The sequence below is a fragment of the Rhinolophus sinicus genome, chromosome 14, assembly GCF_057876585.1.
Source record: "Rhinolophus sinicus isolate RSI-liver-muscle chromosome 14, RSI-T2T, whole genome shotgun sequence".
NCBI lineage: Eukaryota > Metazoa > Chordata > Mammalia > Chiroptera > Rhinolophidae > Rhinolophus > Rhinolophus sinicus.
Window position 1 is genome coordinate 5,821,887 of NC_142514.1, and position 24,869 is coordinate 5,846,755.

At 49.0% G+C, this 24,869-nt stretch overlaps 2 protein-coding genes across 3 annotated transcripts; one reads left to right on the plus strand and one right to left on the minus strand.

Moving 5' to 3' along the window:
* Positions 1-890: 890 nt before the first annotated feature.
* Positions 891-15,219, minus strand: ENO1 (enolase 1). 2 transcript variants are annotated; one of them, XM_074334099.2, is made up of 12 exons: positions 15,081-15,219; positions 12,656-12,749; positions 10,033-10,128; positions 8,541-8,599; positions 6,793-6,862; positions 6,221-6,354; positions 5,575-5,797; positions 4,299-4,496; positions 3,257-3,458; positions 2,705-2,813; positions 2,429-2,487; positions 891-1,338 (listed from the first exon to the last, which is right to left on the minus strand). In XM_074334099.2, exons 2-12 carry the CDS (start codon positions 12,738-12,740, stop codon positions 1,269-1,271), a joined length of 1,305 nt encoding a protein of 434 aa, XP_074190200.1. In that variant the 5' UTR covers positions 12,741-12,749; positions 15,081-15,219; the 3' UTR covers positions 891-1,268. The 2 variants fall into 2 exon arrangements, with proteins under 2 accessions (XP_074190200.1, XP_074190201.1); XM_074334100.2 differs by lacking the exon at positions 8,541-8,599 and adding an exon at positions 8,920-8,978.
* LOC148755310 (uncharacterized) lies at positions 15,084-23,347 on the plus strand. Its single transcript, XM_088791207.1, has 3 exons — positions 15,084-15,725; positions 21,653-21,711; positions 23,267-23,347. The coding sequence occupies exons 1-3, from the start codon at positions 15,092-15,094 to the stop codon at positions 23,345-23,347; spliced, it is 774 nt and encodes a 257-aa protein (XP_088647333.1). The 5' UTR covers positions 15,084-15,091.
* Positions 23,348-24,869: the final 1,522 nt, after the last annotated feature.

Sequence of the window (24,869 nt, forward strand, 5' to 3'; positions counted from 1 at the left end):
TCCCCCCCATTGTGTATTAAAACACAATTCAACAGACTTGGATCAAATTGTTTTAGGGGAAGAAAATAAAATGCTAAAACACCAATCTTCTTCAAGGGGTGGATAGCAACCAAAGCATTTTCTCTTTAAAAGAAACACATTGCCTCACACTGTACTCGTTACTCAAGAACAGAGCTTTCTGCAACGTTAACCTTAATATCGTCTCCACAACACAGTGGACACCGCCTACTGCAGCTTTTGCGCACTTGAAGTAAGGTCAGTGAAACTGAGGAATTGAATCCCACCCTTTTGTTTTTTAAGGAAGGCGCAGCTCACAATGGCCCATGCAGGGACTGAACCAGCAACCTTGGTGTTATCAGCACCACACTCTAAACAACTGAGCTAACCGGCCACCCCTTGGAATTCAATTTTAATTTAAGCAGGGTTCCAAGATCTCCAGATGTCCCACCTCCCAGGAGCTCTTTTAATTATTCTTACCGGTTTCTCCTACCTAGCACCGAGAACCTACATTCAGTCTTGCCCAGGATGGTTTGCTTACTCCAACAGTCCCTCTGGTTTGGACAACGTCATGTGACCTGGAAGCCACTGCCCTTGAGATAACCTGTAATAGCTCTGCGATTGTATTTTCTCCCAAATAAGACGTACGAAGTTGGAAGTCACCCTGCCTCCCAGCTCTGACCCAACTTCTATTGAAGGAAATGGTGGACACACCTCCTTCCTCTCACCTTTTGCCTCAACTGCCCTTCCAAGGACTCATGCAAATGTCCTCAAGAAACTCCTGGTACCCCTTTTCAGGACACAAAGCCTCTAGCTCTTGCAGGCCTACAGCAACGCCCCATGACACAGAACACAAGGACAGACTGTCCTATACGCATAACACACAGTATTCCTACGGGTCACTGAAGCCTTTTTATTTTGCACACAAAACCACTGGGGATCTTGCCTGTGAAGACCTCAGAGATTACAATGTAGATACAGTTGGCTCCCGACACTTGGGAAGCGAGGTGAGAAACACAGTGACTCAGGCCAAACACATGACTACAGAGCTACGGTTTCCAGCAGGGTTCCAGATGGTCGAGTTTGGCTTTCGTGGTTCTAAGGAAGCAGTGAGAACATCACGGGGATGGGACAGGGCTGTTACCTAGCAGAGGCCCCTGCAGTGTCAGCTGGGGTGGGGGTGGGGGACCTCAAGCTGCCCGTGTAGACACCAGGAGCAGAGGTCTAATTGGCTGACCAGTGACCAGGGCTCAGAGGCTCCTGCCCGGAGCTTACTTGGCGAGCGGGTTTCTGAAGTTCCTGCCGGCAAACCTGGCCTTGCTGCCCAGTTCCTCTTCAATTCTTGGGAAGCAGGATGGAGAGAGAGGGAGGGAAAAACAGAGAAGTCACATCTCAATGCATTAAGTTTCCTCATCCAGAGATATAGTCAGACACACCACCTCCCAGGAAGTCGAGACCCCAGCACCTGCACAATCTGTCCAACTTATCCTCAACTTGAGCTCCGAGATGCGGGAACAGAAAAGCGTACCGCTCCCATCCTCCCAACTGAGCCGGAAAGTGGTGGCCTACCTGCTGCCCCTTCTCCTCTCCACAGCCCCCTCAATGTTTTTGACGGACAAAGTAGAAGAAATGTCAGGATTGCTATTTCTTCAAACATAAAATTATTTTTTTAAATGAAAAGACAACCAGTGTCTTTACTGGTTGCCACAAGTAAGTGGCATGGGGAAAAGAGGAGGGGAGCTTATGAGAGTGAACATGGGATCTTGGGGAGATAGAGTAGACACACAGACTGGGTACTGATACTACAGAATTATGACTAACTTTAGGCACTGTAATGGTAGAGTGGTTATGTTAAAAAAATAATCTGCATCTGAAAGAGATACAAAGTATTTACAGGTGAAATCACAAGACGTCTGGAACTTGCCAGGATAGTTTTAAAGAAGGGGTGAGGTGGGGGGCTTATGAAATGGATGCTCCTTTCCCCTGCAAGACTGGAAAGAGTAACAAAGGGGAGGGCAAGTCTCCCTGTGCTTGGGAGCCTCCTAAGGACAGACTGAGGACACAACTGAGACAAAAATGGGGGGACCAGAGTCTCAAGGCACTCGGGAAACCCTGCTGTTGGCCCTTCAGCAATTTTCTTCACCTCTCTGAACCCGATTTCCTTGTGCACAAAACAGGCGGGCTAAATTAGATAATCACTAAGGTTCCCATAACTTCTGACTGTCCACAGGGAATCTATTCCCTCTCCCACCAGCAGGTGGCAGCACCATATGGGACAGGCTCCTGCTTTGGGGCGATGCGCAGGGCACCTTACGTTGTTCTAGCCGCACCTGCCAAGCCTAACAGTGCTCAGGCCCCCCCGCCGAGATCTGTAATGCGCCCCAGAGCCAGGAGCCAGAGCCAGGAGCTCCTAGTGAGGCATCTTTTTTACCTGAGGATCTGGTTGTATTTGGCCAAGCGCTCGGACCGGCAAGGAGCACCAGTCTTGATCTGGAAGGAGAAAAACGACACGTTGCTTACAGTGGGTGCTTTAGGCAAGGGGAGGGCGCCGTGGCAGAGAGAGAACAGTTTCTTAGGGAGGATCTCTGACCCAGGAAGAAGGGCACAAGGGGCATCCAGGACCCCACCCCCGCCCGGCTCTGTGTTCAGGAAGTTGCTATCAGAGAGCAGAGACAAGGACCGGCTTTCATCCCAGGGAGCGCTTTACCTGCCCGGTGCAGAGCCCCACCACCAGGTCGGCAATGAAGGTGTCTTCAGTCTCCCCGGAGCGGTGGGACACCATGACGCCCCATCCATTGGACTGGGCCAGCTTGCACCTAGAAGCCAGGAAACAACCGCCGGCCTGACTCCACCTCCCGGGCACAAGAGCCCCCTCTGCCCTGCTGATGCCATGACCCACCATCCCAGGCAGGAGAGCAGGGGAGGGGCCAGGGCCTAGGAGCAGCCAGCTCGTTCTCAACTCCTGGGGAACGTGATGGCCCTCGCCCTCTTCTGAACTCACACGCTCCGAGAACCTCAACAGCCCTCCAGTCAGGTTTGAAAAATAGGGTTCAGCCTTCTTAAGGGGAGAGAGACCTGTCCCCTTTCACGTTCTCCGTGTGAAATTAAGAATTAGGCCACAACTGCCAACACCCCAGTCCCCTTGGTGCCAGCTTACTTTAAAACCCAATTCCAGTTAGGAGGGCTCCCAAGACCAGTAAGGGGCTCTTGTTCAGATTCAGCCCCTCGCTCTGTGACAGCTGCTCCTGAGGACACTTACGCCTGTAGGGACTCCGTCACCGAGCCAATCTGGTTCACTTTGAGCAGGAGGCAGTTGCATGACTTCTCGCTCACGGCCTTGGAGATGCGCTTGGGGTTGGTCACCGTGAGGTCATCGCCCACGACCTGGATCCCCGAGCTGGCAGTGAAATTCCGCCACGCTTCCCAATCATCCTGGTCGAAGGGGTCCTCAATGGACACCACTGAGGAAACGAGAGCCACGCCCCATCAGTGGGGCCTCCCAGTGTGAACCCCAACCCGACAGCCTCTTCCCTCCCGACTCACTGCTCACCTGGCCTCACACCTGTCTCACCAACAGAGCAGGAACGGCTCCCTCCCACATTCTGCCCTCCCGACCTGCTCCTGTGACAGGGCACAGAAGTAAGCTGCAATCCTGGGACCTCACACTTACTACGTGGGACCTGCCCACGGGGGTGCGAGATTAGTGCCATCGAGAATAAGAACAGAGCTATGGACTCAGAAGGCCGAAGACCGGGTCTGCGTCTCGGCTCCACCTCCAGCAAGTTATTCACTGAGTGGTTCCTTGCAGCAGCTTAGACTCCCTGGTCTGAAACCTCACTCCGCCATTTGCCGAGTACCCTTGGGCAACTTCCTGACCTCTTGGTGCCTCGGGGTCTGTCCTTATAAACCAGTATGAAGAGTCCCCACCTATCCTGGGTGCACTGAGTGAGTGCCCAGCTCACAATGTGCGTAACAAACATCACTTTCCTCACGTGTATGACAAAGCAAGAGATGGCTGTGACAGTGACAGCAGGCAATCACACTGCACACACCTTATCAGTGTCACTGCTGGCTGGCACCGAAGACCATTGCCTGACTCCTTTGCAGCATCAAAGCACCTGGGAAGCCCTCGGTGCTCTGTGCGCATCTGACCCAGAGAAGGCCCCTCCCCTCTACGGGGAGGCGTGTGGCACGGGCACACCCACCACTCTCATGCTGTGTCCATCACCCGCCGGCCCAGCTGCAGCTGCCCTGATGCCCGCCGGTGGCTGGAGGGAGGACAGTGCCCCAGAAGCACTCACCTGGGTAATCCTTGACGAAGGACTTGTACAGGTTGGCCAGCTCGTCAGGGGTGATGTACCTGCTGGGATCATCGGGTGACTTGAAGTCCAAGTCATACTTCCCCGACCTGAAGAACTCGGAGGCAGCTACGTCCATGCCAATGACAACCTTATCGGTGTAGCCGGCTTTCCCGATGGCGTTCTTGAGCAGCTCCAGGGCTGGAAAGATAGTGGCGACAAGTATGGACACCGGGCAGGCAGAGACAGTTTCCTAGCAGCTGCCAAGTAGGAACCACACCAAAACCAAGAGATGCTCGGCCCCAACCACCAGTTACCAGATTTCCCATTACATTTTCTGCTCGGGGGCAAGAAACCACCGGTCAGCCTACCTTGGCACATCGCCAAGTGGGAAACCCCGTTTTGACTCTAAGTGATTCTCAGGGATAGATGCTCCCAAATTTAGTGCCCAGAACACCATGCTGGCCAAGATACAGTTACAGTGACCAGCTGGGACCAGCTGTCCCGAGGAACAGGCTTTAAATAGAGCGACACTGGGAGCCAAGTCAGAGCCGAGTGGAGGGTAGCCCAGGACGGCGGGGCCCTCCCCCTAGGCTGTGCCTCACTGGGCAGCGCTGCCTGGAGGGAAACACAAAAACACGTTCCACAGCAAGGAGCCCCAAGCTGTTAGGTTAAACCATGTGAAGGGCCATTTTTTGTAAGTCAAAATGGCCGAACACCAGCAATTTCCTATGGTTGATCCAAAGAGCAGGATGGCTATTTTCTGTCATTAGGTGCCCCTGAAGGTGACAAAAGATGCTTGAACCCCGCTTTCCCTTCTGTGAAGTCTTGTTCTAAGACTTTCTGTACCAATTCTCACATTGAATTCTGTACCTAAAGACTCAAAGCAAAACATAGCTTGTGTGAGCAGCCCAGTGGTTGAATGAACTAAGGGGGCCGATCCCAGTGCTGACCACACGGCATCTCCTCGGACAGAGCAAATTTCAAACCTTTGCCATCGCCAGGTGGGGCAAGAAAAACAAAATGCCTCTCTGGGCCCCTCAGCCCAATTTGAACAAACCATCAGGCCATTCACAAGTCACCCCAATAAGGAAATTCCTTGCTATTTTTCCTTTTTAATGAAGTGCTAGCTCCCATATCCCTCCCCAAAACTGTTTGCATTTTAATACTTGATGAATGAAGGGTGGAAAGACCAACGCTCCGTGGGCGGCAGGTGTGGAGGACTCGCCGACAGAGGGGGGCAGTGCCGCAGGATTCGGGGGTCCCTCTCGAGCTTTACCTTCTTTATTCTCCAGGATGTTGGGAGCAAAGCCACCTTCATCCCCCACGTTGGTGGCATCTTTCCCATACTTCTCCTTGATGACGTTCTTCAGGTTGTGATACACCTCGGCTCCAATGCGCATGGCCTCCTTGAAGTTTGCCGCCCCGACCGGCAGGATCATGAACTCCTGCATGGCCAGTTTGTTGCCAGCGTGAGAACCACCGTTGATGACATTGAAGGCCTGGGGAGACACAGAGAGAAGTACAGCCCCTGGCCCGGAGAAGCCCACGGAGCGGCAGCAAGCCCGACATTCAAGGGCACGGCCACATGTGGCTATGAAACGCTCTCTTGACAACTGCAGTCACCACCACCAGAGGTGCTCCGTTCTAAGCACTGGCCACTGGTTCAACGGATGCACACTACCAACCAAGTACAATTTCCACCACCCCCATCAACCATAAGAAAGGACTTGGGGGCAGGGAAATTGAGTCACTTGCTCAAGGTCACTCCTGACAAGTGGCAGAGGAATTGTCTGCCGCTGAGACCTCCAGAGCCTGCTTTGTCAGAGAGCCACGGGTGGACAAGATCAAGACGTGGACGGTCTTGGGGCCCCGGGAGAAAGCTAATGCTCTGTTCCTCATCTGGGAAGTTCAAAGCCACTCACCGGAACCGGCAGGATGACCTCGGAGTTGCCAGCCAGGTCAGCAATGTGGCGGTACAGGGGCACCCCCTTTTCAACAGCTCCAGCCTTGCAGACTGCCAGGGACACCCCCAGAATGGCATTCGCTCCGAATTTAGCTACAACAGAACAGTCAGTGAGTATTTCTCTCACCACCTTGTCCCCTCCTGCCTGCCGCCTGTGACCACACCGTGGCTGGGATCCTGAACCACGTCCTTTCCACGTTCAAGCCTGAGATGCAAACAGCACCCTCTGCAGATCATCTGCTTTTTCCCCTAAGAAAGCCCTTTCTTTGGTGTATGGAACTCTGCAAGTTCCATAAGTTGCTTTAGTCCAAAGGACAACCCTCATTTGAGTAACCCTAGACATGCTGCGGTCACCTGGTTATGCTCGTGATATGTAACACGTGATTAAGGTGAGTGACGCAAGACAACTACAGGAGACCACAGGCGGTCATGGAGTTCACCGTCAGAGACCACATGGCCTCTTCCCAAAGGATGTAAAAGGTCTCCAGGAGACCCACCACCTCCCAGGCCAAGATCCACCTCGCCACTCACATTTATTTTCTGTCCCATCCATCTCGATCATCAGTTTATCAATCTTCTCCTGCTCCACGACACTCAGTTTCTATGGGAAGAAGGAAAGATAAGCTGCTTGGGGGAAGAGTGATGTCACTCTGTCTGCATGACCTTTGCACTTCTGTCATGGATTCGGTAAAACATTGAAACTGTACAAAGTCCGAATCAGTTCTGTTACACATTTGCTTGGTAGGCAAAAAAGTGGGGGGAATCAAGAGTAAACAGGGAGACACAAAGCTGCCCTTCACTTGCTGTAATAGTCATCAGCCATGTCTCCAAGCACCAGCGGGCCAACAATGAAATGTAGGAGGCATGATCCTTGAGTCAAAGGTCACAGATACATTACATATGAGACAGAACCGTCTGGCGTGTGCTGAGTAGGCATTACTACAAAGCAGGGTGATTGGGGGCAATAAAAACCACAACTCATTGTTCACGCACGTGAGCCCTGCTCTTCAAAGGCAGGCTACACCCTGCGCCCCTCTTGGTGACCTTCACGGAAGGCGAACTTCACCAGCTGATGGGAGAGGATTTCTGCAGGGGTTCAAAATCACTTAGCAAGCAGCTGATGGATGATCTAAATGAGTATTTTGGGTCAGATTATAAAGTAGTGAAACTGGTGTCTTGAAAACTGGCTCAAAGTTTTAATGAAAATTGGTATAACTTTAAAAACATAATTGAATCATAACCATGTATTATTTTATTCATAGTCTTCCTTATATAAAAACTAAAAAAAATGTATGTACATATAAAAACCATCTATAACTCCATCATACCATGTGAACAATTTGGCATCTTCTGCATTTTTAACAAGGCATCTTTGGAAAAAGTCAGGAGTCCAAGCAGATGGCTTCAGAGACCCACCCTCACTAAATAGAGTTTGACTGAAGTGTGTTCCCCCAAGGGGAAAAAAATGCCCAGGAAAGCCCTGCGTGTGGTTAGTCCCACCAGTAAGGACACAAGGCACAAAGTGTGGAGATGCCCAGGAGACTGGGACAGAGGGCATGCTGGCAGAGCAGAAACAAGTAACTGTGTCTGGGGACCAATTAGAGTGCCACCGAGATCAGGCCAAAATAAGCAAGCTGGGGAGACAGGAGCCCGCCTGCCACCGGTGCAGATGACTCAAGGAGGGAGACTACGCCCAGAAACGGAACAGGCTGTGGTGGGTTTCGGCCTCGACAAAGCTTCTCCAGCAGGGGCTTTCAAATCGCTCCCTGCGCAAGTGGTACAGCAGTTTGGGGGACAATAAATGAGGCAGAACTGCCGAGCAGGTCAGGGTCTGGGCCCCCAGCCCTACTTTACCCATAGCAGATCTATTTTTAGTCTGAGATACTGAGGTTCCCAGGGAGACATTATTTAACAAGCGTTCCACTGCGAAAGCCAGTAGAAATATAGTAAATAATTCCACAGTTCATGAAAAATGAGTCAGTGTCTGTGGACACTACGTCCAGCACCCCTGGATCTTAACTTCCCAAAGGTCAAGGTAGGTGGGGGGGAAAAAAACCAAGGCTCTCAGGCAGTGTCCCAGACCTCGGATTCAATTCCATGCATGGTTAGTGTGGACACACAGACGGTGGGTTAGAAAAGGCAAAACAACTCTCATGCTGACAGGGATCCAATCGGCTTCTTCAGCGCTCAGAATAAGCTCTTCCAGACAGGAAAGGCCACTGGCCTGGGAGACGCTCTGATGCATTAATATACATTAGTTATCAGGAGGCGGGTCCTACCTTGCTAATCAGGGCAGGCGCAATAGTTTTATTGATGTGCTCAACAGCCTTTGAAACACCTAGAAGGAACAATCAAAGCAAATTACTGACATTAATGGGAAAACAGGCTTGAGCAACGCTGCTGGAGAGAACCGCTATGATGCCAACCCAGGCAGCCAGACGCCCACCAAAGACCTTCAACGGCACCTCCTTCAAGGCCCCATGTCCCTCTCCCCCGAAATCGGGAGGACTTTCTGGCCCAGTCTGAGTGCTCTTACCTAGGACCCACAGGGTTAGACCGCACACAGAGCAACCTCAGAATGTCTGAGGGGACATTAGTTGGCAAGACCATGCACTGGATACATCAGCTGCAGGGACTAAAGGATGCCCAATGCATTACCTGTGTGCACAAGGCTGGTGCCAGGAACTCATTAATATACTTAACGGGTCTGGAGACACCTGACCAGTAGAGATCGACAGAGAAGGAAACAAGAAACAGAAGAGAAAAGCTGTGAAGGACACCGAGTGACAGAGAGGAAACAGGAACCCGGGAGAATATGGATGGACCACGAATCCATCCTCATTACAATCAAGGCACAGCACTGTCCTGCTTTAAACAAGTACCTGCCTGGGCTATGTGCCATGGCAACCCGTGGGAGGGCCTCGAGAACTTCAAGTAGGACTGCAAATCCTGCCTGCCTACAGCACATTGCCTGGGACTCTGGCATAGCGTTTCCCAACCTCTTTGCATGACCACACCCCAGCCCCGCCCCTTTAAGACTTTTCTCCTAATTGTCCTCCCCCAAGGGCATAATATGGTCCTTTGTGGGCCACAAACCACAGTAATATTGTAAGGTGTTTTTTTTTGCCTCACCCCAGAACCAATTTCCACCCTGGGGGGGATCATGCTCCAATGAGATGGCACAGCCCAGCCCTCTCTGCTTTTCTGTAACTGGGCTACTGGGCTCTACTTAGTGAAAGGTGAACTTGCAGGAGCTCTAAGAGGTCAATGCACAGAGCGCCCTCCAGAGGCGTGGCCTCACGGGGTGGCGCTTGTGACGCAGTCAACAGAAAAATCAATCTAGAATGACTGATCCATTAATGGGGAGAGGTTAGCCACACCTTCCAAACCCGAGGCAGGATGGTCTGGAAGGCCCAGAGCCCTCCAGGGAGGCTGACAGGGCTTTTCGGTAGTTAGCCCACATGTCTTATCCTGAGGGTCCCTGGCCTACCCAGGAGGTTTTCACAGAAGGAAGACAAAGCACAGTAAAATCAGTATTAAAACTCTTGCCTGCATTTACAGGCTTAGGGATCCTGGAGCTAATAAGCCAATTTGCCAGCTCTTCTGTGGGCGGGGTACGTACTTGCCATAACATGGGCCAAACCAGAGGCTTCCCACCCTCAAATACAAGCCACACCGAGTGAGGGAGGCTGTGACAGGCCAGGAGCAGCGGTGGAGGCGTGAAGACACACGGCAGCCACGCCAGAGGCAGCCTGGGGGTGCAACTCTTACCTTTCCCCAGGTAGCGCGTCTTGTCATTGTCCCGGAGCTCGAGCGCCTCGTAGATGCCAGTTGAGGCACCGCTGGGCACAGCAGCTCTGAAGAGGCCTAGACATTGAGGGAGAAGAAAAACAGTAACAGTTAAACAGTTCCAGCCCTCACTCACTCCTCCCCACTCACAGATGGCGTCGTCGTGAGCAAATACTGTTTCTTCCTTCCACCAACTGGGAGACTCAGATGGTCTGTTCTTGACTTTCACGTTTTTATGACTCTGCGATGCAGACCCCAAAGCAAAGCTGATGAATTTCTCATTTAGAGCAGAACTTCTCAAATTTTAATGTGCGCATGTATCACCGAGGGTTTTGTTAAAATGCACATTCTGATACGGGAGGGCCGCCAAGTCTGTATCTCTAACGAGCTCACGTCACCGGTGCCCTGCGGCTGGTCTGGGGACCACCCCATCCCAGCAACAGAAACATTGAGCCACTTAGGGAATTGAAGGCCTAGCAGCTATACTGAAGTTAAAACAATTCAATGGATCTTATTTTACCCAATATATCCCGAAAGTTATCATTCAATATGTAATCAATAGAACATTATGAGGTATTTTAGACAGTCCAGCTCGAGAGAACTGCTCCTAAGTCACCCCTGGACAACTCCCCTGGACAACTCTGAGACCGAGTTCTAGCCTTCGAGCCTTGCAAGTGTTGGCTCAAGAGGAAATCTCTACAGCTCCTTTGTTTTAGTTTAAGCAGTGAGAAATCCTATTTGGGGGGTTCTCTGCATAATAGGAAACCAGGATAGATTGGGGGGAAAGGAATCAAGGCAATATAGGTGCAGAGTTTACTAACACAAGAACACAATTCAGCCCTGAACCAGTCTTACAGACACAGAACCAGCCATCTGGCTAAACCTAGACTGTGGAGAAGATGGCAAATCTTGGAGGACAGTGCCACGAAAGGTACTGCACAGATCTGGTCCCATGGGCAGACAGGTTTAGGGGAGCAGAAAGTGTAGGCAGCCACCTCAAACTGTAAAGCATTTTACTCTCTAAGGTACATAAAAAACGGGTGGGTGTGAAGGTAAACAAACAGAGAAAAAATCTCAACCAGGCAGTTTAACTGAACGATGTGTTAGTATACCCGTGTCCTTGCCATGACGGCGTGTTGAGTAGGACACACAGTCTTTGTGACACATGCCCTGGCTTTCTATGTATACATCAGGTACGGGACTAGGTGAAGAAGTGACGAAAGCAATAGTGACCCTAATGTCACCTATGGACGTTGGGTGGTAATGTGTCCGTGCTGATCTGACTGTAACAAGTGGAACACTCTGGTGGGGGAAGCTGCAAGTGGGGTGTATGGGAACTCTGTACCCTCTGCTCAATTTTGCTGTGAACCTAAAACTAAAAAAATAAATTCTAAGAAGTAATGTAAGGCTGACAAATCCACTACCTGTGTTTTGAAAAGAATTAAGACACACAAGAAACTTCCAGTTATTTACATTTCAAAAAATGTTAATTTGTCATTTTAAAGTGCTTCAAAGAAATGTCCCACTCCCAACAATCTTCCAATGTTGTGGGTCTTTTTTCATTGTTGTTTTAAGTCTGATAACTTCCAAGCAGAAAGTTCCATTACTAAGCAAGTCAATCTCATAAGATGCAAGGAAATTCTCAGCATCGTCTGAAAACTCATGGTATTCGACACAGAACACGTGCTCAGAAGAACCCCCACCCTGAGGAAGTAACCACAGGCAGACTCCTGCCCTATGACACCTAGACTTGAGGGGCCTTTTTTCCCTGGGCAAGGGTGAGGGGAAGGGAGAGGAGGGCTGGGCAGGGAGGGGTGGAGGTTCCACAGCCAGGACTGTGATTCACAGATGACTCAGCTCTGACTGGCTGGTCCATGTGCTCAGCTCCACGGGTGATTGTGCCGAGAGCGCCTCTTCCAACCTCACCCATCACCTCCATTTTGAAAACAGCTGAGACATGGGTGGAGATAACACAGGGCTACAGAGGCACTGGATTTTCTTTACAACTGAAACTCCAGGAATTCAAAATTAACGTCCTTGCCTATATGCTGCTGCTGCTTCTTTTTTATTGTGCATGTTTTATTTGGTTATTTTTGTTTACAACTGGATTTTCTTAAAGTCAGAAAAGGGGAGAACTTTTACGAGTCTCCATTCTATTCTTTTTTCATGTGGGCAAACTCCTCCTAGGGGGACCTGTAGCAGGTAAAACTAAAGGCCTCTGAAATGTCCCAACACCGAAAAGTAAAAACTGTCCCTGATCCCTGGTTTAAGAGTAATTTCTGGAAACAGAGATGGCAGTTCTATATTTGCACTTGCTGATTTGGTCACATCAAGCTTTGAAGCAAACTAATGATGGGCCCTTTTAGGAACAAGGTATCCTCTTACTTCCCTACCTCCCTGTCCTAGGAAGCAGCAAGAGAAGGACTCCATGCCCCCAAACCCACAACCCCCGTGGGGAATCACAACCTGCCAACATGTGCAGACAAGAAGGAAAGGCTTTTACAGTAACAGACTCTCTCTTGCCTAAGGCTCTGTCATTTTAAGGAATTTGTTTTAAAAAATGGAGCCTGGTGGCAGGAACTATGGAAGCAAAGGTGGCACATACCTTTTGCGGTGCAGAGATCCACCTCCACAGTGGGATTCCCACGAGAGTCGAAAATCTCTCTGGCATGGATCTTGAGAATAGACATGGTGAATTTCTGTAGAGGAAACAGTTCACATTTTCCATAAACCATAACACAGCCTCGGCTCATTCATTCAAAGGGTCACTTCTCAGGATTCCTAGACTAAAAGAATCTACACTGGACTAAATATTGGATGTAGGAAGGCTGGTTAGAGTGGGGAAAATGCTGGAAAGCAGTAGGAATTGCTCCTAAAAAGTTAGGCCCAGCTCAGCAAGGCCTCAAACCCCAGCAGCCAGGCCTTGTCCTATAAACAAAGGCTGGCATGGAAATGGACCAAGTCAGGACCAAGGGGACATGAAGGTCACAAGCAAAACCATCTAAGATGAAAAAATGGGGGGTAGGGAGAGAGAACAGGAGGAAACTGAATTCGTAGTGAATTACAAGTTTGGGATCTATTTCATCAAGTTAAGCTTGAGGCAGCAGGACAATGTTCAACTGGTGGGTATTAGATAATCAGAAACTGCTGAGTTTGGAGACCAAGGTGAGCTCCTTGGTCTGTGCACTGTGATGGTTGCTACCACCAATTTCTGGGTTTTTCAAAACTCACAGAACTCGGTCTTTACTAAGATAGGACACATCGATAATGACATCTAATTAGTATTTCTTTCAAAGGGCATTTTACCTCACTTAAAAAACGTAATTATGAAATGTCATGATTTCTCAATAAAGATTCAAACTTTGAACACCAGGATACTCCAAGGGAAGAGTCTTCCTTTCTTTTTAAACATTTTTTTCTTTTTCAATTACAGTCGACACACAATGTATTCGTTTCAGGTGTAGCACATAATGAGTAGACATTTACATAACTGGAAGAGTCTTCCTTTCAAAACACTGTCCAACAGCAAACAGCAAGTCCTCAAAGAAAGCCCCTCTCACTTTTTTTCTCTAAGGGAGAAAGTGAACAACTGTAGAACTAAAGCGTGGATGAGAGGAACTGAATTAGTGTTCAGAAGCCATTATTTAGCTGGGCTCCCCTCCAATGTGTTCTCTGGAATGTTCTGAAGCAGCAAATGGCATCTTTCTTTAAGTTTCAAAATTAGATACTGAAGTCACTTCTGTGGCTTTGCTGTCTGTGTAACAATGGAGTTTTATTCATTAGGGAATAAAGAGGTATCTAGTTTTTATCTACAATCTTACAAAAAGGCAAATTTGTTTGAACATATTTTTTAGTTTTAAAATTTTAGTCAACTTCTGAGTTTTGGCAAACTATATACCTGCGTAAATTTCCATCACCCAAAAAAGTGTCCTCAGGCTGTTTTCAGACAACCTCCCCCCATGCCCAGGCCACCACTGACTTACTTTATAGATTGCACATGCACTTTTAAACGTCTTTTCATTACACTACCTCAGCATACAGTTGTGAAGAGCTCATTTTTTGTTTCATTGTAGTGATATAAGAAACATGATCAACACATGTCATCACGTGAAAACAAAATTCAACTAGTCTTTAAATTGGATAGAAACACAAAGTCAATAACGTTCAGGTAGCTCAGGCAGGGCGGAAGGCTGATGCGACTAGTTGTCTTCACAGCTTTTTCTCTGCCCCCAGTGAACCCCGGACCAGGGGCAGCACGAGTGGACCGCGCGGTCAGGGCCTCCGTGTGCCCTGGAGGCAAGTCAAGTAACGGCCCACACCGCCCGGGGCTTAGACCACAGTGCGGAGGAAGCAACGAACAGGAAGCTTCCTTAACATACATCCTCTTTATGTCAGTCAGCTCGGGGCCGAGCGGCGGTGGGCAGACCCGGGAGGCGGCGCAGCCCAGGTCCGATCTAGGCAAGGCCGGTCGCCTGGAGGGCTTCCCAATTAGCCAATGGCTCTGCGGCAGTCTCCCGAAGAACAAGCCCCTTCTAAAGTTGTGTTAGTCACTGCTCATCCCAGAGTAGCCGCGAACTGCGGGCCGAGAGCCACCTGCGGGGAGCAGGGGCCGCTGGTGGGGGAGGGGAACTGCAGCTTCCTGCGCATCTCTCCTTTCTCTGCCCCTTCCTCCATTTTAGGAAGGGCCTGGTATTAATGGGCACCCAGGGCTAGGCCTGCATCGCCCTCAAAACCTTCCTCTCTTAACGCCTTGTCGTAAGGCGTTCGATTTCTGACCGCCTAGTACAGTTACGTGGCCCCGTCACTCCTTAATCACAGGGTGATCCCTCCGGAGAAACCCGGCGCCGCGCCCCCGCCTCGGACCGCGACTCTGGCCCGGGGGGGGGGGGGAAGGCAGGCTTGCACGTGCTGGGTCGCCCTCCCCACGTCCCCACTGAACCCATAGGCACGCTAAGGGGCAGGAGCCCCCGGAGGACCCCCGCGCCGCCTGCCTGAGGCGCGTGCTAGGCAGCCCTATCCCCAGTCCTTACCTGACCGCCGGATGACGCAACCCGGGAAAAAGCAGAGCGCTGCAGACACGGAGGTCGAGCTTATTAAGGACCAAGGTGTGAGCGCCCCGAGTCCCCTGAACGTGTCTCTGCCCCGACTGCCCAGACTTCCTGTTCAGCTCTGGGAGACCCTGCCCACTTCTCGCTCCCCGGCCCGCCCCCTCCGCTCCGCCTCGCCATTGGCCCCGTGCGCCGTCACTCAGGGTCTCGCGGGAAAGGGGTGGGACTGCAGCCCTCGCCACCGCCGGGAGGAGGGGTTGACGACCCACGGAGGTGGGGCGGGGGGGCGGACAGGGAGGGGGTTCCTGGCTCCGCAGGAACTATATTGGGGTGCGGGCAAGCCCGGGCCCACCTTCCCTCTCGGCCCCCTTTGGGGTCTGGCTGAGCCGAGTCTGTGGCACCAGGACCCCATGAGAGGGGCGGGGTGGCGAGGCCGGCATGAGGGCTCGGGGCTCCATCACGTACTCCGAGTACCGCACGCACGCAGCGTCGCTCCGGCTCCGCACGTCCGACCCACGACCTTGACGACGACCTTCGCGTCCCGCCCTTGCCGCTCCGCCCCGCGGCGTGGTGTCGGAAACCCCGTCGGCCCAGAGACGTCGGCGGCGACGGGTCCCCCCCAACCAGGTCGGGGCCGCAGGGCCGTATCCCTGGGTCGCGTGTGTCCTGCGGCGCTTGCTCGCTATGCTCCCGAGCGCCTGCCTAAGTGATCCGAGCCTTTGTCCTTGCGCGTGAACAAGATATCAGTGATGCTTGCATATCAGGCCGTGAAGGCCGAAAGGAAGTTCACTTTCCTTTAACTACAGCTAATACACTTTTGGAGAGCTTCATACGTATAGGGCACATCTCCGTGAGCGTCCCCGGGGTTAGTTCATTCCTTAGCTCTTGTTAATGTACCTGGAGAGGGGAGTTCACCTCCATCCTTTTCCCACTTAGATCAAATCTACCTGGCTTCCTGTGAACCATACATGTAATGATTTGGAGTGGAATTTAACACGGGTGCGGGGGTTTTCTGAAAGTTCAAAACAGGTAATATTCCAGGTAGTCTGGCAAATGAAAAAAGGGAAGGCAGTGATTTTACCTTTCTGATCCGGAAAGAACTGATACCCATTTAAAATCAGGTCTGCAACACATCCCTCCACTCCGAGGGAGGGCCGAGGCCATCAATTCAGTTTTCTAGTATAGTTATTTTTGAATTTCTCAGCATTCCTCTTGGTTTGTAAGTCTAAAGGCTAAAACAGTGCTATACATGTCCACACTCTCCACATGGCCTCGCACAGAGACATTCAAGTATGTATTTGAGTTTAATGATTATTTCTTCTCAGCTGCAAAAACTGCCTTTCTTCCTCAACTCTTAGCATTTTTATCCCCCAACTACTGGCTTAGGTTTCCAAGGCATCGGATAAAGGTGAAGACCTATTGAATCCACAGTATTTGTTTCTCATTGACTAAGAAACAAGAACATTAGTATTAAATTAAGCAAAACAGCAACAAGGAAATGGTAAAATGTTTCCTAAAGAATTAGATGAATTTTGCAAGCAGAGTCTGCGATTTCACCAGCAATACACTGATGTTTCAGGCTGCTTTAAACCAAGATCCCAGCCCTGTGACTCAGCAGCTAAATCAACTGCCAACATTTCCTACATCTTCTCTACAAAAATCAGCCACTTAGAGCTCTTATTTTCACAGTAATTTTAAAGGTGTGGCCCTGAAATGGCTCCAAAACAATCTCTTTTATTTTACATTAAAGTTGTTAGAGAGATAAAGGAAACTACATGGCTCGTATAATTGCTCTCTGGCCAGAACCAGCAATTCCTAGCAGGAAATCAAATGTAGAACATGATAACAGACAGCTGCTGTTGCAAGATTCCTGGGGCCACAGCACAGCGTTCTAAGCCAGCACTTCGACCTCAAATTGTAGCTCCTATATTAATGATTAGTAAAGATGCACTCAAATCTTTTCCAAAATCCACAGACTGCCAGATGCCCTCCTCTCCACAGCTCCTGAGGCTTTCTTTGTTAGCAGGCAGGGAGGGGGGGAGCACACGTGTGCCTGCAGTCCAGTGCACGAGTACTGACCTTGTTACAGGCATTTGGTTATTATCACTGATAAATACGCTGTAGAACGGTTTCATTGCACAGGCATAACAATGGCACTCACCCTACTGGTGGGCAGGAAGGGGAAATGAGTGTCCAAGGCTATTATCAAGGCTACACTGTGAAGCAACGCAGGTAGTGCCTGCAAGACAATTGCAGGTGGACTCCAGGGTCAGGGGAAGATGAATCAGCAGCCTGTGACCCACCGGGATTACGGATTCTATCTGTGATTTGTGTGTCCTTGGTTGAAAACTGCCAATTGGCTGAAAAAGTAGCCCGTCTCTATCCAGAGAGGAAACTTCAGGGTTGCATAAGCTGCCCAAGGGAGGAAAGACAGGAGATGAGTGAGGAAGGCCCACCGGGGATCTAGGTGGGTGGTCCCTTCTCATAACAGGCCATGAGGTTTTTGTGTGTGTTTATCACTATTTTGCATATACCAAAGTACGTAAGTGTATCTGGGGCGGCCAGATGGCTCAGTTGGTGAGAACGCAAGCTCTGAACAACAGGGTTGCTGGTTCAATTCCCACATGGGCCAGTGGGCTGTGCCCTCCACAACTAGACTGAAGACACCAAGCTGCTGCTGAGCTTCCAGAGGGGCAGCCAGATGGCTCAGTTGGGCAGAGTGGGAGCTCTCAACAAGGTTGCTGGTTCAATCCCCACATGAGATGGTGGGCTGTGCCCCCTGCAACTAAAGATTGAAAAATGGCAACTGGACTTGAGCTGAGCTGCACCCTCCACAACTAGATTGAAGGACAATAACTTGGAGCTAACAGGCCCTGGAGAAACACATTGTTCCCCAATATCTCCCCCCCGCCTCCCCATAGAAGTGTATCTGGTGTAAATAATAATGAATGTCTGTGTACCCATCCGCCACCTTAAAAAAGACATTAGCAATGCTGTTAAGTTCCCTTGTGTTTTCTTCTCTGGCCCTATAGGGCGACTGCTATCCTAAATTTTGTGTTTATTATTGCCTTGCTTTACATTATGGTTTTTAAGTAAATTTTATATAAATGGCGTTGTACTGTTTGTAGCCTTTTGCTACAATTCTTTGCTTAACTTGACGTTTGTGAGCTCCATCACTATAGCTGTGGATGGTTCATTTTCAGTGCTGTATAGTATTCCATTGTGTGAATGTCACACATTTTTCTAGAAGTATACCTTTGGGTTGTTTCTTGGTTCTTTTTTCTTGTTAATACCAACAGTGCTACTATGGACTTTGTTGCACATGTCTCCTGAGCACAGGTGTGAGAGTTTCTCTAGGTTATATGCCTGTGACATACATCTAGATATGGAGTTCCTAGGTCAAGGGTATAAGCATCCTCAACTTTATTTTGCAAAGTATTTGTACCTCTATGTACTTCCAGTTTTATTTCTGACCCAATTTGGAAAAAAAAAAATCAAATTCAGCTCTTCCTTTGCAATTTTTTTCTTGAAATTTGATTGATTCTCAATTTACCACCTTTTCCAAGTCCTTCACTTAAAGAAATCCACATGTCAGCATTGTACATATATGATGGCTTTGAGGGTAGCTCCCGGGGCTCCTGTGGTCAACAGCCCCCTCCCCTGCCTTCTTTAGAGCTGACTTCACAGTCAGCTGTAGGAAGTAGGGATTGAGCAAGGAGCACATTTAAGGAGACAGAAGGGAGAACACAGTATGGTTTTTAAACAGTCATTGCTAGGAGGACATTTATCAGAGTGCCAAAATGAGGGGAGTAAGGCGGAGGGGGGGTTAAAGAAAAAAAGAAAAAACCCATAGGAGTCAGGGACTCAAGAAGCACCAATGAAAAGAGCTCCCCTGGGAGGAGCTAATGCAGGTGGGGTCAGGTGGGGCTCTGGATCAGCAAGGGAAAATCGGAGGCCTTATTATCTGCCAGTTATAACTCATTTAATCCTGTCGACAAGGTCATGCATGGGTTCCAGTTGATCATCTCCACTTCTCAAAGCACAGAGAGGCTAGCTGATTTACCTAAGTGCACAGCTACCGTGTTTCCCCGAAAATAAGACCTAGCCGGACAATCAGCTCTAATGCGTCTTTTGGAGCAAAAATGAATATAAGACCTGGTATTACATTATACCTGGTATTATATTATTGTTATATAATTTATATAATATGTTAAATTATATATATTATATTATATAATATAAGACCGGGTCTTATATTAATTTTTGCTCCAAAAGATGCGTTAGAGTTGTTTGTACGGCTAGGTCTTATTTTTTGGGAAACACGGTAGTGAATGGAGGCCCCAGGGACCAGCCCAGGTAGCCTAGCTCCCAGCCGTTGCCCCCAACCACTGAGCATCCTGCATCTTCACGGTGAATTTTGTTTCAGCCTTGGATTTGGGTGAGAGGCCACAACACTAAACTTAGTCCTAGGAGCCTTCCCTTCATTTGCGTATTTAGGTCATGACTATAACCACGCACGGAATTTAACTGTAGCAGTTTTGGATTTGAGAAATCTGACTCAGGAAGCCTTCATATCTGCCAGATAATGTATTCTCTGTAGAACAAGTTTGTAGCTGGGAGGAGAAAGCAGCTTGCAGTCAGAGCAGCAATTACATTATATCGCAATTCAAGTTCCAATTACAAAATGTCCCCAACTCCACATTTGTGATGGCATTTTCTGGCATTTCCTAAAGAAAAGGGTAGAAACTCTGTCTGATTTTTCCACAAAAACCCTTATAGTTCCCTTGAAGTGAGGTCCTTGGACCTCCTGCATTGAAGTCCTTGACTAATCTTGTTTTTTCTTTGTTTCCTGATGGAGAAGTCTGAAGAGAGAATGGATTTCAGCCCAGCATTTGTCAGAGCCTGTCAGAATACTCCTGTGGCTTGAAGAGCAATGCAGACTGGGTAGATTTATAACTGGCTGAGTGGGTCTCCTAAGGGGTTGGTCTCAAACTGGTAGATGAGGACATGCTGCTAAAAATTCCCAGATCTCAGAGCTGGGCAGACAGCAGCGCTAGTGCATGGCTGACCCAGCACTTGCACCAGATAGGTCACGCAAGGTGCCAAGCTGATAAAGTGCCCCCCTTTGAGGGGCTTCTGAGTGCCTGCCACACCCACAGCCCTGTGGAAGGATTTCTCAGAAGGACAGGCCTTTTACCACCCGAACACAGCTGATGGGATCCAGGGTCAGCACCAACGGTGGCCAATGAGATGGCCTGGCCAGAACGTTCTGCCCAGTAGGAGCATGTCACTATGGATTGCGGGTGACTGGCCTACCAATCAGACCCTCTCCCGTGGGAAGTTTGGATTTGTGATCTACAAAGAGAATGATCTAAGGGTAGAAAACTTCAGATGGCGAAAGGCATGGAGCAGGCTGTAAGCAGAAGCCACGAGGCTGGAAAGCTCTTGAGGAAACAAGACTCCCAGAGGTGGGGGAAGAAGTATAGCGTCCGTTGGTTGACTGTGTAGGAAGAGGTAGGTGAGGGCTCAGCAGAGGTACTGTTGGAGACTGATCTGCCGTGTCCTGAGCTGTGGTGACATTTTCGTTCTCAGGAGGCCTGGATGTCTAGCTGCTCCGGTTCCTGCTCTCCTGACTTCTCCAGTGATCTCTCCAGGAAGACCCAGGTGCTGAGGAGCCCACGTGAATCTTATTCTCTGCAATGTGAGAGAACCCAACGAACTCAGCTCAACCAATTGGAATGAAGACCCAAATCTGACTCAGTGAAAAGAGACAGACAGAGTCCACAAATGAGAAAGAAGTGATTTAAATTTGTCACTACAATGCCTGTTTATTGAACCCTTGCTACGTGCCAGGCAGTCAATATAGCAAGGGAAAAACACAAAAAACATAAAAAGCCTTAATCTCAAGAAAACTACCTTATAACGAAGTGGAAGGAAGAAGGCTGACAGTATTTAAAAATGAATAAATACACATGGCCCGTATCAAAGGGGACACTTCAACAGAGACCTGAGGAAACGAGTCACTGGGAAGAGCCTTCCAATCAAAGGGGATCTTATGTCTGAGGAACTGAAAGAGACCAGTGTGCCTGAGTTGGGGGACTGGGGACAGTGCAGGACCTGATACCATGGCAGATGGGGCGGTCATCTTTTGAGCAATGCAAGGGGCTGTGGGTTTTACCTGAGTGAGAGGAGGTTATAGTGAGTTTTGAGCAAAGGAATGATGTGCTGATGTCTGTTATTGAAGGGTCACCCCAGCTGTTGCTGAAGAAATATTAGAGAGCGCGTTTCGGTTACCTGGTGCCACCTAACAAGCCATCCCCAAACATAATGGCTTAAAACAACAGCCATTTCCTTTGCTCTTGATTCTGTGGGTGGACTGGGACTCAGCTGGCCGTTCTTCCTTTGATTTCACTTGGAGTCTCTTGTGTGGTGTTTTCAGATGGGAGCTGGCACATCCAAGATAGCCTCTGCATTAGTTCTCTACGGCTGTTGTGATAAATTCCCACAAGCTGGGTGGCTTAAAATAACAGAAATGTATTCTCTCACGGTTCTAGAGGCCGGAAGTCTAACATCAAGGTGTGAGCAGAGTCGGTTCCTTGCAGAGGCTCTGAGGGTGAATCTCTTCCTTACCCCTCTCCATCTTCTGGTGGTTACTGGCAGTGCTTGTCTTGTGGATGTAACACTCCCGTCTGACTGTCACCTCCTGGCGTTCTGTGTGTCTTCTGTGTCTCTGTGTCCACATGTCTCTGTCCCTTTCTTTATAAGATTTCCTTTCACTTAGATTTTGTTTTTAAAATTTGTATAAAGTTTTTAAAACTGAAAAACAAAAGAGCTCTCCCTGCTGAGGGTGATGTGGCAACTAGTGCTTAAGTGGCATTGATAGAAGATTCCTGGCCTGCAAGAAGGTCACACTCTGAGAACAGTGCTCAGTTCTGAGTAACAAGCCCACTTAGGACCCCTCTAGGAAGGCCAGATGGTGGGGATGCAGGGCTACATGTCCCTCCCTCATCATAAGGAAGATAGCAGACTTCGGGGGACTTGAGAGATGAACTCAAGTTATCAAAGGATTATTATGCGGCAGAGGGCATAGATTTAATCTCTGTGGCTCCAGAAATGAGGACAAGGACCACAGAGAGAAGGTTCCAGGGAAGCCTTGAGCAGCTCAATTTAAGAGAAAAGTAGAATGAACCATTTACAAAATGACATGAGGTTCCCGCCCCTGGGAGCTGTTGAGGGAGAGTCTGGGGCCTATAGTTGCTCCCTCTGTGTTAAAAGGGTTTCACAGTGTGTAGATATGTTTAAGGCGAATGAAAAGTAATTGCCTTTCAATCCTCTTGAGATTTTTAGAACATCTTTAAGATCATTTGTGAAACCTTGGGATTCAAAAAAGAAAACAAAAAACCCCAAGGTTGAGAATTAACATCCTGGGCTCCTGCCTCTTATTCCATTCATCACAGATAGATTTTTGGATCCAGGAAAGACAAAGATGCTTCTGTTACTTTCCAATTAAAGTCTGCCCTATTTGGACACTGTCCCGGGCCTTGATAATGCGGTGGTTATGCACAGACTCCTGGCAGGAGAGAGACCATCCATGGCTGGTGCCCAGGTCCCTCTCTTGGTCCCATCCTAATGGTGTCCTCGGGCTCACTCTAGACAGAAGTTTTTGTGCTTATTGCCTGACCAACACCTACCAGCTTCCCAGGCAGGAGCTTACATCTTGGCAATGTTTGCACTATGAGTTTAATTTATTCTCATTTGTCAAAAGAATCGATACACCTTGTCCCATTTACTGTGAAGCAGTTTCTTAGTCTGGGCAGGAGTCCCACGAATGAGCTATGAAAGATCTGAGGAATGCCCTAAACTATGAAAATGTGGTGCGTTTGTGCACATTTTCTGTTGCAAGGCTTCTACTTTTAATTCCTGAATGGGTCTGTGGCCCCAATTGATTAAGAACTTTTGCTCCAGAGAGCGTCCTGAATAATTTTGTCTTTGTTCATCTGTAGCACTGGATGAAATGAATTAACTTTTCTATAAATTCTGTAACATGTCGCTGTATTTTCTGACCTCGGATCCTCATAGCTTTCCATGTGAAGCTCAGAGACTGTGTAACATGAACTGCAAAACTCTCAGCAGAAGGAATCCATTTATTTTCTCTCCTCTCTTCCCAGCTTCTCTGGAGATGTCTGTGGGGAGCCATGGTTTCTTGCAACCCTGAACCTTGCAGACTGGCTCGGTTTCTGCCCCCATAACATTGTCTCTGCCTTATCTGAGAAGCGCCTAACGGCTGCTGAGGAATGTGGTGAAAACGGCCAGTTCCCAGACACAGAAAACTAAGGGCTTTCTGGACAATTGGTAGGTTCTGTCTCCTTGAAATATTTACTTTTGTGAGTTTCAGTGACCTTGTATCTTCTATGTCAAAGTAAGGTTGAGGCTGGAAAGATTTACTTTCACTGAGATAATGCATATCTTCTTTGTTTAACTGCACGTACTCAAACTGTATATATTGGTTAGAGATAATAAACTCAGGGCTTCAGCATGACTGAAGACCGGCCGCATTAGCATTTGTGTGTGTCTTTTATTTCATTCCCACTCCCCCATTCAGGTACTGATCGACTCGTGGCGGCTGGCCCGTCACACTTGGCGCCCGAACAGGGACCTGAATACGGGGGTAACAGTGAGGAACACCGCGTGGCAAGGGCCCAGCTCGTAGAGAGCTTATCAGTGGATGCGTGGTGAGTAAGGCACAATACCCCTCGGTCGAATGAGTGTGTGAGTGAGTGATAGCTCCACGACTTCGTGTTACGGAGCTTGATTGGGCCCTAATCTGCGATTCCGGTTCTGTCATACGGCATAACGGCGACTGGACTTCTGTCTACCTGTCCGGGGAATTATACCGGAGCGCCTTAGCCAAGACAGATTTGGCTCCGCGAGGGGCACGGCCAGACGGGCATCAGAGTGTTTTCTTTGTTTGAAAGAAGGGCCGAGTTAGGGTGAAGAATGGGTCACGCTAGCAGCAAGGACCTGTATGTTAGAGGACTTAAGAAATTGCTTGCCTCCCGTGGCAGTCGGGTGAGCAGAGAACAGTTAGATAAGTTTTTAGAATTTGTAAAAGAAGTTTGTCCATGGTTTCCAGAAGAAGGCACTGTCAGTCTGGAAACTTGGGAGAAAATGGGAGAGCAGTTACAAGATTATTATGCTGCCCACGGACCTCAGCAGATCCCTGTAGAAACATTCGGGTTGTGGACCTTGATTAGAGATTGTTTAGATCTCAGGCGTAAGAGCTGTAAGCTAGAGAAAGTAAAACAAGCTGGCAATGAAGAAATTCTTTCATCTGCCGCTTCTCTGGCAGAGAGAGAAAAGGGGGAGGAAGCCAAACCCACAGAAGAACTTTTTAAAGATACAGAGCCTATTTATTATGAACCTCCGATCGAGGACTGGGAAGATTTAGACTCTCAGGATCAGGAAGACTTAGAGGATAAAACAGCCAAATATAATAGGAACAAATACCCTCCTTTGGTGGCTATGGCTCAAGAAGGCAGACAACCTGCAGGCACTACACTTTCTCTTGCAGATCAGCTAAAAAAGATTCAGGGACAGTTGATTAAACTTAAAGTTGCTGTGGATGGAGGAAATTGTCCTCGGAGTCCCCAGATTCCTTTTAGAAATCAATGGAATCCTCGGGGTAAAGATCCCCCTTGGAAGCAGAGGTGCAAAGATTACAAGCTGCACTCACTTCCCTCTCTGTTCAAATGCAATTAGTCCAGGCTCAAC

Coding starts and splice junctions, on each gene's coding strand:
- LOC148755310 (XM_088791207.1), top strand. CDS start 15,092: ATGACGCAACCCGGGAAAAAGCAGAGCGCTGCAGACACGGAGGTCGAG. Junction 15,726..21,652: donor GACGGGTCCCCCCCAACCAG/GTCGGGGCCGCA, acceptor TCACGGTTCTAG/AGGCCGGAAGTCTAACATCA. Junction 21,712..23,266: donor TCCTTGCAGAGGCTCTGAGG/GTGAATCTCTTC, acceptor CTCTCTTCCCAG/CTTCTCTGGAGATGTCTGTG.
- ENO1 (XM_074334099.2), bottom strand. CDS start 12,740: ATGTCTATTCTCAAGATCCATGCCAGAGAGATTTTCGACTCTCGTGGG. Junction 5,798..6,220: donor AGGTCATCCTGCCGGTTCCG/GTGAGTGGCTTT, acceptor GTGTCTCCCCAG/GCCTTCAATGTCATCAACGG. Junction 1,339..2,428: donor AAATACAACCAGATCCTCAG/GTAAAAAAGATG, acceptor CTGCTTCCCAAG/AATTGAAGAGGAACTGGGCA.